The sequence below is a fragment of the Lethenteron reissneri genome, chromosome 59, assembly GCF_015708825.2.
Source record: "Lethenteron reissneri isolate LAM-NWPU_2019-01 chromosome 59, ASM1570882v1, whole genome shotgun sequence".
Lineage (NCBI taxonomy): Eukaryota > Metazoa > Chordata > Hyperoartia > Petromyzontiformes > Petromyzontidae > Lethenteron > Lethenteron reissneri.
This window is the reverse complement of record NC_083837.1, coordinates 2,480,331-2,493,561: the sequence shown is the minus strand read 5'-3', so window position 1 is coordinate 2,493,561 and position 13,231 is coordinate 2,480,331. Positions and strand designations below refer to the sequence as shown.

General features: G+C 50.7%; 2 protein-coding genes across 2 annotated transcripts in view; one reads left to right on the top strand and one right to left on the bottom strand.

Annotated features, from left to right (window-relative positions):
• LOC133357757 (UDP-glucose 6-dehydrogenase-like) overlaps positions 1-13,231 on the bottom strand; it is a 110,212-nt gene that overhangs the window by 64,884 nt on the left and 32,097 nt on the right. The window lies entirely within an intron of this gene.
• Positions 7-12,123, top strand: OSCP1 (organic solute carrier partner 1). Its single transcript, XM_061575893.1, has 7 exons — positions 7-48; positions 1,441-1,544; positions 2,436-2,564; positions 3,349-3,418; positions 4,832-4,965; positions 7,639-7,702; positions 9,415-12,123. The coding sequence occupies exons 1-7, from the start codon at positions 37-39 to the stop codon at positions 9,568-9,570; spliced, it is 669 nt and encodes a 222-aa protein (XP_061431877.1). The 5' UTR covers positions 7-36; the 3' UTR covers positions 9,571-12,123.

The window sequence follows — 13,231 nt, the reverse complement described above, 5'->3', positions numbered from 1 at the left end:
CTGATCAGACAGACGCTGCTCAGCTTCTTCCAGGACATGCACATCCGCGTGAGTAACAACAACAACAACAGCAACAAACAACAACAACAACAGCAACGGTAACAAACAGCAACTCACAACAACAACAACAAACAACAACAACAGCAACGGTAACAAACAACAACAACAACAAACAACAACGGTAACAAACAGCAACTCACAACAACAACAACAAACAACAACAAACAACAACAACAACAGCAACGGTAACAAACAGCAACTCACAACAACAACAACAAACAACAACAACAGCTGACGTTCGCCAATAAGTGGCGGAGACGCCGCCGCATCGCTTGTGCCAGGCTAGGTGCGCAGGAGGTCGCGAGGTCACGTGACCTCCTGCCAGGTGTTTAGGGGTTCGCTGAGAAAAGACAAAGATCCCCCGTGTAGCCTTAACAGACTGTAGGGGCAAGTGCTGTTAGCGAGCACCGATGAAGGCCGGCACGGCACACGAGGGGGTGGGTGGCCAGCACCACGCCCGACCCCACAAAGACACGCACACAACAACAACAACCGCCATTCGCCACTAAGTGGCGGTGACGTCACCACGACGCTTGTGCCAGGCTAGGTGCACGTTGAGGCCACGTGAAGTGTCGAACGCCCGCTGGCAGGAGGTCAAGGGTCAGACCCAGCAGGTGCCACGGGTCGACTGACTGAGATGGCTACTGGCAGATGCACCACCTGTGACCCCTACTGTGCTAACTTGCTTGCGCTTTAGCCACCCGGCGCTCTGCTCGTTGTTGTGAGACACGCACACGGACAGACAGGCAGACAGACAGACAGACACGCGCAGACAAAGACACGCGCAGACAAAGACACGCGCGTGCGATGCACAGGCCGATGTGAGCGCTGCGTCTGACCCCCGCCGTGTGTGCGTGCGTGTATGGGGAGCGGTAGTGTAGTGGTTAGCGCTGCGCTGCGCTATGAACCCGGCGACACGAGTTCGATTCCCGCTCACGGCCAACACCAGTGGCGATTATCTGAACCGGTCTTGGGCCTCCCCTAGGTCGACTCAGCCTTAAATGAGTACCTGGTGCGGTGTGTAAACATCACCACGAGGGAGACAAAGGCGGTCGGGCGTGGTGCTGGCCACCCACCCCCTCGTGTACCGTTCTGGCCTTCATAGGTGCTTGCTAACAGCACTTGCCCCTACAGTCTGTTAAGGCTACACGGGGGATCTTTATCTTTATCTTTGTGTGCGTGTGTGTGCGTATGTGCGTGTGTGTGTGCGTGTGTGTGTGTGCGTGCGTGTGCGTGTGTGCGTGCGTGCGTGCGTGTGTGCGTGCGTGCGTGCTTGTGCGTGTGTGTGTGTGCGTGCGTGTGCGTGCGTGTGTGCATGCGTGTGTGCGTGTGTGTGCGTGTGTGCGCGTGTATGTGTGCGTGTGCATGGCGGTGTTTCAGGTGTCCATTTTCCTGAAGGACAAAGTGCAGAGCTCTAACGGGCGATTCGTCCTGCCAACCTCGGGCCCAGTCCCTCTCGGAACGGAGAACCCTGGGACCATCAGGTGAGGTGGGGGGGTGGGGGCGGGGGGGGGGGCGCTGGTGAATGCGTGCGTGCACCTAGCCTGGCACAGGTGCCGTGGTGACGTCGCCGTCGCTGAGCGGCGAGCGGCGGCGTTATTGGTGTCGGTGTGCGAGAGATTGGCGAGCGAGTGGCTCTCGTTCGCAGGAGAGGTCGCAAACGGGTTTTGATTCCTTACCCGTACCCGGCCGCACCAGGGTCGCAAACGGCTACCCGTACCCGGCCGGGTACGGGTAGCCGTTCCCTACCCGTACCCTACCCGAAATGAGTGACAAACGGTGACTCACCAGTGACTCACGGCCTACCCGTACCTGTACCCGGCCGCACCAGGGTCGCAAACGGGTACCTGGGTACCCGTTTGCGACTGTTTACTTGGAATTTCTCTTTCTTGATACAGCAGTCGTGCTGTGACGGTTCCACCTGAAGACGGAAGCTTGTGTTGCCTCAGAAACGTCGTGATTTTTATTTTATTTTACTTTTATTAATTTAATTTTTTTACCTACGTGACTTTACCGAAAAAACCTAAAAAGTCTAACCCGTAAAAACTAAGTTTTTCACTATAAATCCTTTATATGCGTGGCGGCTAGAGTCCTCTCATCCTCTGGCTTGAGATGGCTGCCACCTATGGGTCAGATGATTGCATTGCACCATTAAGCAATTGGTAATTAAATATAATATTTTTGTCCTAAAAAGTGTAAAATTTAGGAAAACAATTTTCACGAACATCAATTGTCACGCACAACGAGTCTGTGTGGAAAATGTCAGCTCGATTGGATCACGGGAAGTGGGTTAAAAAACGACCGAAAGATTTGCACGGTCGCAAGCAAGCAAGCGAACTTAATATAAAGGATTTAAAAAATAGGTCTGCGTGCAGGTTGTTTGCCCCCAGCGGTGAGGTGCTGCGCTGCGTTGGCTTCCCGGCGGGTGGCGCCTACTCGCCCGCGCTGCGCGACGGCTCGTGCGAGATCTACGGAGAACGCGTCATCACGCTGGGCACCAACATGTGAGCGCGCTCGCACGCACGCACACCTTTTTTTATGAGGAGTCATGTTTGCATTGACCACAAAAATGCAAACAAAAACCACAACTCTGATAATGTATGCACTGTCCTTGAAGTTGATTGGTCCACACCCGAGACAGCTTTTCTTAGAGCCTAGTCTCACACGGTGTGCACATGTGAGACTAGGCATTCCGACCGCAGGTATTGTGGTCAATTCAAACATGACTCCTCGTAATAAAAAAAGGTGTCAGTTTTGTTGCCAGATAAAAGTGTAAAAAACAATTATCATATTTTGCTACTGGCAAATGAGGTACTAATGGTGTAAATGCTTACCCCGAGCTCTCATACTCTGATGGTGCATTGTCTTTGAGTTGTGCGCCTTTTGGCGTCATCTGGTCCAACACCATGTGAGACTAGGCTCTAAGAAAAGCTGTCTCGGGTGTGGACCAATCAACTTCAAGGACAGTGCATACATTATCAGATTGTGTTTTTTGTTTGCATTCCGACCGCAGGTATTGTGGTCAATACAAACATGACTCCTTGTAAAAAAGGTGTCAGTTTTGTTGCCAGATAAAAGGGTAAAAAAACAACTATCATATTTTGCTACTGGCAAAGGAGGTTCCAATGGTGGTATTTTAATTTCATTTGTATTCCTACACACGTGACCTTACCGAAAGAACCCATGGGTATCGTAATTCCCGCAGTCAATCCTAGATCAAGCGTAGTGCGTGTGTGCGTGCGTGCCCTCTCGCTCCGTGACACCACGCGTCTCTGCGTATTTGTGCAGGTACAGCACAACGCGGAGTGTGGACACAGATCTGTCAGGAGCCACCAAGGCATGCTCCCCACACGCCCAGGTGAGCCAGATGTGTGTTGTACGTTGCACGGACGTTGTACGGGCGTTGAAGTCCTCTCGCGCCGTACGCAGCCAACCGTGATAATCTGTGGGTCTCTGTGGGTCTCTGTGTGTGTTGAACTTTTTTCACACCGTACATAGCCAGCCGTTATAATCTGTGGGTCTCTGTGGGTCTCTGTGTGTGTGTGTTGAATTTCTTTCACACCGTACATAACCAGCCGTGCTAATCTGTGGGTCTCTGTGTGTGATAATCTGTGGGTCTCTGTGTGTGATAATCTGTGGGTCTCTGTGTGTGATAATCTGTGGGTCTCTGTGTGTGATAATCTGTGGGTCTCTGTGTGTGATAATCTGTGGGTCTCTGTGTGTGCTAATCTGTGGGTCTCTGTGGGTCTCTGTGGGTCTCTGTGTGTGATAATCTGTGGGTCTCTGTGTGTGCTAATCTGTGGGTCTCTGTGTGTGATAATCTGTGGGTCTCTGTGTGTGCTAATCTGTGGGTCTCTGTGTGTGATAATCTCTGGGTCTCTGTGGGTCTCTGTGGGTCTCTGTGGGTCTCTGTGTGTGCGCGTTGAACTTCGGGTGGCGAAAATGCAGCCAGTTGGCACAGTAGTAGGTAGGTGTGTGTGTATGTGAATCTGTGTGTGTGTATGTGAATCTGTGTGTGTGTGAATCTGTATGTGTGTACGTGAATCTGTATGTGTGTATGCGAATATGTGAATCTGTATGTGTGTGTATGTGAATTTGTAGGTGTGTGTATGTGAATCTGAATGTGTGTGTATGTGAATCTGTAGGTGGGTGGGTGAGTGAGTGAGTGGGTGGGTGAGTGGGTGATTGGGTGGGTGGGTGAGTGAGTGGGTGAGTGAGTGAGTGGATGAGTGAGTGGGTGAGTGATTGGGTGGGTGGGTGAGTGAGTGGGTGAGTGATTGGGTGGGTGGGTGGGTGAGTGAGTGAGTGAGTGGGTGAGTGAGTGAGTGGGTGGGTGGGTGGGTGAGTGAGTGGGTGGGTGGGTGGGTGAGTGAGTGAGTGAGTGAGTGAGTGGGTGGGTGGGTGAGTGAGTGAGTGGGTGGGTGGGTGGGTGGGTGAGTGGGTGGGTGGGTAGGTGGGTGAGTGGGTGGGTGGGTGGGTGGGTGAGTGGGTGGGTGAGTGAGTGAGTGAGTGGGTGAGTGAGTGAGTGAGTGGATGGGTGAGTGAGTGAGTGAGTGGGTGGGTGAGTGGGTGAGTGGGTGGGTGAGTGAGTGGGTAAGTGATTGGGTGAGTTGAGTGAATGGGTGAGCGCCTGCGAGTGTGACGCTGTCCACCCCTCCCCTCACCCCCTCGTGTGCCGGCCTTCAAATGCTTTGCTCCATACTCGCTAATACCATTTGCTCCGACAGTCCGTTAAAGGCTACACTGGGGAACCTTTGTCTTTGTGTAACAGGAGAGTTCCCTGCCAAACCTGTTGGCTAAGGAGGAGCTGAATCTTCTGGCTCATCTCATGGGCGGGAGCCTTGGGGTGCAGGCCTCCGGGAGTGAATTTAAACTGATGCTCTTCAACAGCGAGCGAGAGGAAGAGTGAGTCTCATCTTTGCTTCGAAGCTTTCGTGGCTGCGGCAATCCGTACTCCTTGGTTCTTGCGGTAGAGTAGAACAAATAAAATAGCTCACGACGTTTCGATCGCAACGCAAGCAATCGTCATCAGGTGAGACGATTTGCGATCGAAACCGTCGTGATCTATTTTATTTCCTTTCTGCCCACGTGACTTTACCGAAAGCACCAAAGAGTGAGAGTGAGTCTGTCCGCGTGTGTGTGTATCTGCTGCGTCGTTCGGTGAACATGAGCACCAGAGGTAGCAAACGGGTTTTGATTCCTTACCCGTACCCGTACCCGGCTGCACCAGGGTCGCAAACGGGTACCCGTACCCGTACCCGGCCGGGTACGGGTACCCGTACGCTACCCGTACCCGTACCCTACCCGAAATGAGTGACAAACGGTGACTCACCGGTGACTCACGGCCAACCCGTACCCGTACCCGGCCGCACCAGGGTCGCAAACGGGTACCCATACACGGCCGTACCCGTACCCTACCCGTACCCAGCTGGGTACGGGTAGGGTACGGGTATCGGGTACCCGATTGCGACCTCTGGGATGAAGCCACGTTGCAGGCGCGGGTGGGTTGATTCTAGGAACTTGAATTGTGAGAAGAGACAAGACGTTGGGAAATGAGTGACAAATGGTGACTCATCAGTGACTCACGGCCTACCCGTACCCGTACCCGGCCGGGTACGGGTAGCCGGGTATCGGGTAGGGTACGGGTATCGGGTACCCGGTTGCGACCTCTGCCGCTCACGGCCAACACCGGTGACGATTGTCTGAACCGGTGCTGGGCCTCCCCTAGGTCGGCTCAGCCTCGAATGAGTAGCGGGTGCGGCGGTGTGTAAACATCGCCACTGGGGAGACAATGGCGGTCGGGCGTGGTGCTGGCCACCCACCCCCTCGTGTGCCGTACCGGCCTTCATAGGTGCTCGCTAACAGCACTTGCCCCTACAGTCTGTTAAGGCTACACGGGGGATCTTTTGCATGTACATTGAACTTCTTCTGCACCGTACGTAGCCAACCGTGATAATCGGAGGTCCGGGAGAAGGAGAATGACTTAATGAGCTTGTGAATGTGTCGAATGAGTGGCTTAAAAAATGTGCTCATGACAAGTTCATGAATCAACGAGTTAATTTTCGATTTAAAGCTTCTTTCGTGACTGCAGGGATTCATCTTCTTGGTTCTTTCGGTAAAGTCACGTAGAAGGGAAATAATAAAATAATAAAAATAAACATAATAAATTTTCGATTTAAAGCTTCTTTCGTGACTGCAGGGATTCATCTTCTTGGTTCTTTCGGTAAAGTCACGTAGAAGGGAAATAATAAAATAATAAAACATAATAACATTTCGATTTAAAGCTTCTTTCGTGACTGCAGGGATTCATCTTCTTGGTTCTTTCGGTAAAGTCACGTAGAAGGGAAATAATAAAATAATAAAACATAATAAAATTTCGATTTAAAGCTTCTTTCGTGACTGCAGGGATTCATCTTCATGGTTCTTTCGGTAAAGTCACGTAGAAGGGAAATATTGAAATAATAAAAATAAATCATAATAAAATACAACTCTCACGACGTTTCGGCCACAACGCAAGCAGCCGTCCTCAGGTGAAGACCAGGTCTGTCGGGAAGACAGCGTCTGAATGAAACACCACCAGGCTTGGCAGCGTATATTTAAGCTGCTGGGTTGGAGGGGGAAGAGCGCCTTGACAAAATAATTTGCATATCAAGAGGAATTTAGCATATTTATGGGAAATGCAGATATGGGATTAGTCACTACTTATGTTTAATTTTATTATTTTATTATTTCCCTTCTACGTGACTTTTACCGAAAGAACCAAGAAAATCAACGAGTTAATGTGAATGGGTTGAATGATTAAATTGATGAATGCATTTTACAATTAATGAATGATGTTTTTAATGAATGAACAACGAACTTATGAGCGTGCTGACAATTAACTAACGAGCTGACAAAGCGGCCTTACAGACTTACCAAATGACACAGCGAGCTGGCCCAGCGGCGGCTAGGAGATGTTGACTACCTCGCCTGGTCTACAGGACGTCGTGGGTTCGATCACGACCCTGACGCCTGCTGTATATTTCGAATTTGTGTCTCTCTCTTTCCGTGGTGAGATGTTAACTACCTCGCCTGGTATACAGGAGGTCGTGGTGGGTTCGATCCTGACCCTGACGCCTGCTGTATATTTGGAGTCTGCGTGTCTCTCTCTCTCTCCCCGTGGTCACGTGGACTTTTCTCCGGGTCCTCCGGTTTTTTCCCTCGACGTTCAGAATCGACGTCACGCGTTCAGAGTATTTGTCTGCTGCTATAAATTCCCACGTGATGATGATGACGATGACGATCCCACGTCGTTGAGCTGTCATTTGTAACAGCCGGTGTCGCTTCTGAAAAAGAGCTACGTGGCCCAGCAGTGGGCCTTAGCTGGTAGAACAAACAGAAATAGTTGCGTAGTTTATAACGGAAAGCTTGCTTGCTTCTCGTACGTACATATTGATTAATGTTCTTGGGTTTTTTCGGTAAAGTCTCTCTCCGTGGCCAAGAATAAACCCAAGAATACGAATCCTTGCAGTCACGAAAGCTTCAAATCTAGAAATATTGATCAATGTGCCTGTTTGTTCACTTTTGACCTTTCCCCAGAGAGGCGCTGACCCTCCGATCGGGCGACTCCCATCACCGCGTCATCAACATCGACGCCGCCAAGGTAGTCCGTCCGCTCCGCAGGCCGCCGCTGGGAAGTGATCGCCCCGTGGGGACGTAACCCGGCCCCGGGGTCACGGGGTCAGGCCCCGGGGTCATGGGGCGTTGCATGGCCCCGGGGTCACGGGGCGTTGCAAGGCCCCAGGGTCACGGGGCGTTGCAAGGCCCCGGGATCACGGGGCGTTGCAAGGCCCCGGGGTCACGGGGCGTTGCAAGGCCCCGGGGTCACGGGGCGTTGCAAGGCCCCGGGGTCACGGGGCGTTGCAAGGCCCCGGGGTCACGGGGCGTTGCAAGGCCCCGGGGTCACGGGGCGTTGCAAGGCCCCGGGGTCACGGGGCGTTGCAAGGCCCCGGGGTCACGGGGCGTTGCAAGGCCCCGGGGTCACGGGGCGTTGCAAGGCCCCGGGATCACGGGGCGTTGCAAGGCCCCGGGGTCACGGGGCCAGGCCCCGGGGTCACGGGGTGGCCCCACCGCCACACACACACACACTCACACACACCTACACACACACACCTACACACACACACACCCACACTCACACACACACTCACACACACACCTACACACACACACACTCACACACTCACTCACACACACACTCACTCACACACACACTCACACACTCACTCACACACACACTCACTCACACACACACTCACTCACACACACCTACAAACACACACACTCACTCACACACCTACATACACACACACTCACACACTCACTCACACACACTCACACACACACTCACTCACACACACACTCACTCACACCTACAAACACACACTCACACACACACTCACACACACACTCACTCACACTCACACACACACACTCACACACTCACTCACTCACACCTACAAACACACACTCACACACACACTCACACACACATTCACTCACACACACACACTCACACACACACTCACACACACCTACAAACACACACTCACACACACACTCACTCACACCTACAAACACACACTCACACACACACTCACACACACACTCACACTCACACACACACTCACACACACTCACACACACCCACACTCACACACACACTCACACACACACTCACACACACACTCACACACACACTCACTCACTCACACCTACAAACACACACTCACACACACACACACTCACACACACACTCACACCCACACACACACACTCACACACACTCACACACACACTCACACCCACACTCACACACACACTCACACACACACACACACACACACTCACACACACTCACACCCACACTCACACACACACTCACACACTCACACACACACTCACACACACTCACACACACACCCCCACACACACACACACCCACAACCACACACACTCACACACACACACACTCACTCTCACACACACACTCACACACTCACACACCCACACACACTCACTCACACACACACACTCACACACACACTCACACACACACACTCACACACACTCACACACACACTCACTCTCACACACACACTCACACACACACTCACACACCCACACACACTCTCTCACACACTCACACCCCCACCCACCCACACCCCCACACACACACTCACACACACACTCACTCTCACACACACACTCACACACACTCACTCTCACCCACACCCTCACACACACCAACACCCCCACACACCCACACCCCCAGCGTGCAGCAAGACCTTGCCCGTCCCTTCTCTCGTCCCGCAGTCGCATCCCAATCAAGAGCTGCAGAGGATCATGGGAAGCTTCTCCGACGAGGGGCACCTGGGGGAGGCCACGGGGGAGGAGGGCGCCAAGGAGGATGGCAGCCGAGAGCCCAGCAGCAAAGGCGAGGAGCTGCTGGCCATGATGGATGCGTTGTGATCGCGTGTGCGCGTGCTGTGTGCGCGTGCTGTGTGCGTGCTGTGTGTGTGGAGAGAGGTCTTGGTGGCGGTTGGCACGCTGTTCTACGAACCCGGCGACCCGAGTTCGATTTGCGCTCACGGACAACACCGCTGACGGGTATCTGCACCGGTCCTGGGCCTCCTCCGCTAGGTCGGCTCGACCTCAAATGAGTAGCTGGTGCGGTGTGTAAACATCGCCACTGGGGAGACAAAGGCCGTCGGGTGTGGTTCTGGCCACCCACCCCCTCGTGTGCTGTTCCGGCCTTCATAGACGCTCGCTAACAGCACTTGTCCCAACGGCCTGTTCAGGCTATACGGGAGAGGTCGCAACCGGGTACCCGATATCCGTACCCTACCCGATACCCGGCTACCCGTACCCGGCCGGGTACGGGTACAGGTACCCGTTTGCGACCCTGGTGCGGCCGGGTACGGGTAGGCCGTGAGTCACTGGTGAGTAACCGTTTGTCACTCATTTCCCAACGTCTTGTCTCTTCTCACAATTCAAGTTCCTAGAATCAACCCACCCGCGCCTGCAACATGGCTTCATCCCAGAGGTTGCAATCAGGTACCCGATACCCGTACCCTACCCGTACCCAGCCGGGTACGGGTAGGGTACGGGTACTGCCAGGTACGGGTACGGGTACCCGTTTGCGACCCTGGTGCGGCCGGGTACGGGTACGGATAAGGAATCAAAACCCGTTTGCGACCTCTGCTATACAGGGGATCCATAATAGAGGTTATTTTTTGGGGTTAAACCTCGTAAATATAAATGCGTCGTTAAACCCACCACGACCCGACGCATCCAATTAGTAAGCGTTTGTCACGTAAACGAAACGTGCCAATTCGTTACTCGCACAGCACTAACATCTGTGTTGCAGATTAAAGCCACTACAACATTTACCATTCAAGTAACCAGCATCATCAGGCGACAGACAGAGTTGTGGAGAAATCCACCTCCTGTTTCGGGTGCACCTCTAACGGGGAATATCCGTCTCATCTTTGTGTGCCGGGAGCGGTGGCGTAGTGGCGATCGCGCGACGATACGCGATGATCTGAACCGGTCCTGGAAGCCTCCCCGCTAGGTCGACTCAGCCTCAAATGAGTACCTGGTGCGGTGTGTAAAAACATCAGCACTGGGGAGACTCAGGCCGGGCGTAGTGCTGGCCACCCACCCCTTCGTGTGCCGTGCCGGCCTAAATAGGTACTCGCTAACAGCACTTGCCCCTACAGTCTGTTTGAGGCCCAATCCAGAACTGTCGATGGTCATGGCGGGCTCGTTGATGTTAAAGGCTACACGAGGGGTTCTAGATTTGAAGCTTTCGTGACTGCAAGGATTCATACTCTTGGGTTTTTTCGGTAAAGTCACGTAGGTAAAAAATAAATAATAAAAATTAAATAATATAAATAAAATTATAAATCACGACGTTTCGTCATCAGGTGGGACCGTCACAGCTAGATTTACTGTATCAAGTGAATTTCGATTTAAAGCTTCTTTCGTGACTGCAGGGATTCATCTTCTTGGTTCTTTCGGTAAAGTCGCGTAGAAGGGAAATAATAAAATAATAAAAATAAAACTAAAACATAAGAAGAAACAAAGCGTCCTTAGGACGCTGTCTTTCCGACAGACCTGTTTCTTCACCTGAGGACGGCTGCTTGCGTTGTAGCCGAAACGTGAGAATTGTATTTGATTATGTTTTATTTTTATTATTTTATTATTTCCCTTCTACGTGACTTTACCGAAAGAACCAAGAAGATGAATCCCTGCAGTCACGAAAGCTTTAAATCTAAAAGTACCTGTCAAATAAGATGGTCCAAATATGTGTAGTTAAATCTTTTTTGCACGGTTAATAACATCTATCCAATGAGTACTCAGTTTGTACCCATCATCATCACGGTTGAAGTGATGTCTGTGTTTGTATATCTGGATGGCTTCGTGTACAAACCTTTGATGGTAGCCACAAGGTGTTGCCTCCGAAACGTCATGATTTATCATTTTATTTCTATTATGATTTCTATTATTTTATTATTTATTTTTACCTACGTGACTTTACCGAAGAAACCTAAGAGTACACAAGGGGTCGTTGTCTTTGTGTTCGCGCCGTAATTATTTCTGGGTCGCAAAATCGATTCGTGAATCCAATTGCTCTAAGGTCGTGGCGAATGTTGTAGCATTGCCTAGAGGCTGTAGGCGTCCTGTGTATGTTGAACTTTTTTCGCACCGTACGTAACCAACCGTGGTAAATCAGATGCGTTGGTCATGTGAACCGGGCACCGTGGTGGCTCGGAGATGGAAAGTAACCTGCCTGGTATACAGGTCGTGGGTTTGATCCGGAACCTTATGCCTGTTGTGTGTTTGGAGTTTCTGCGTGTATCTATCTATCTCTCTCTGCCCGTGATCGCGTGGATTTTTCGGTTATTCCTTTCACCTTAAGAATCGACGGTGCGTGTCGGGTATTTGGCCGCAATAAAGCTGCACATGATGATAAGCCGGTTCGTTGAGCGATCTTTTGTGGTGGCCAGGCCGCTCGTGAAAAATTAACCCGTAAAAACTAAGTTTTTCACTACAAATCCTTTACATGCGTGGCATCGGTTTTATTTTATTATTCATTTCTGTTTTTCTTGAGTAAGAGTTTCATTTTTATCACATTGCTATTTTAAATTAAATATGAAAAAATGCCTAAAAAGTGGAAAATTTTGGGAAAAAATTTTCACGAAAATAAATTGTCACGCACAACGAGTCTGTGTGCAAAATTTCAGCTCGATTGGATCACGGGAAGTGGGTTAAAAAACGACCGAAAGATTTGCACGGTTGTAAGCGCGCAAGCAAGCAAGTGAACTTAATATAAAGGATTTAACAAGTAAACCCGTAAAAACAAAGTTTTTCACTATAAATCCTTTATATGCGTGGCGGCTAGAGTCCTCTCGTTCTCTGGCTTGAGATGGCTGCCACCTATGGGTCAGATGATTGTCTGCCAGTATTAAGCAATTGGTAATTAAATATTTAATTTGTTTTCCCTAAACAGTGTAAAATTTTGGGAATTTTTTTTCACGAACATTAATTGTCTCGCACAACGAGTCTGTGTGCAAAATGTCAGCTCGATTGGATCACGGGAAGTGGGTTAAAAAACGACCGAAAGATTTGCACGGTCGTAAGCACGCAAGCAAGTGAACTTAATATAAAGGATTTAAAAAGGGCACGTAGCTGCAGTGGGCCTGACCCCGTGCCCCGTTATACATCTCAACGTCCATCCTACAAAGTCCCCATCACAAGGGAGAGAAAAACACAAAATATATCTTCTTGGTTCTTTCGGTAAAGTCACGTAGAAGGGAAGTAATAAAAGAATAAAAATAAAACATAATAAAATAATTCTCACGACGTTTCGGCCACAACGCAAGCAGCCGTCCTCAGGTGAAGACCAGGTCTGTTGGGGAGACAGCATCTGAATGAATGAAAAATATTAAATAAATGGGTTCATTCAGACGCTGTCTTTCCGACAGACCTGGTCTTCACCTGAGGACGGCTGCTTGCGTTGTGGCCGAAACGTCGTGAGAATTATTTATTATGTTTTATTTTTTTTATTTTATTATTTCCCTTCTACGTGACTTTACCGAAAGAACCAAGAAGAGGCATGCTATATTAA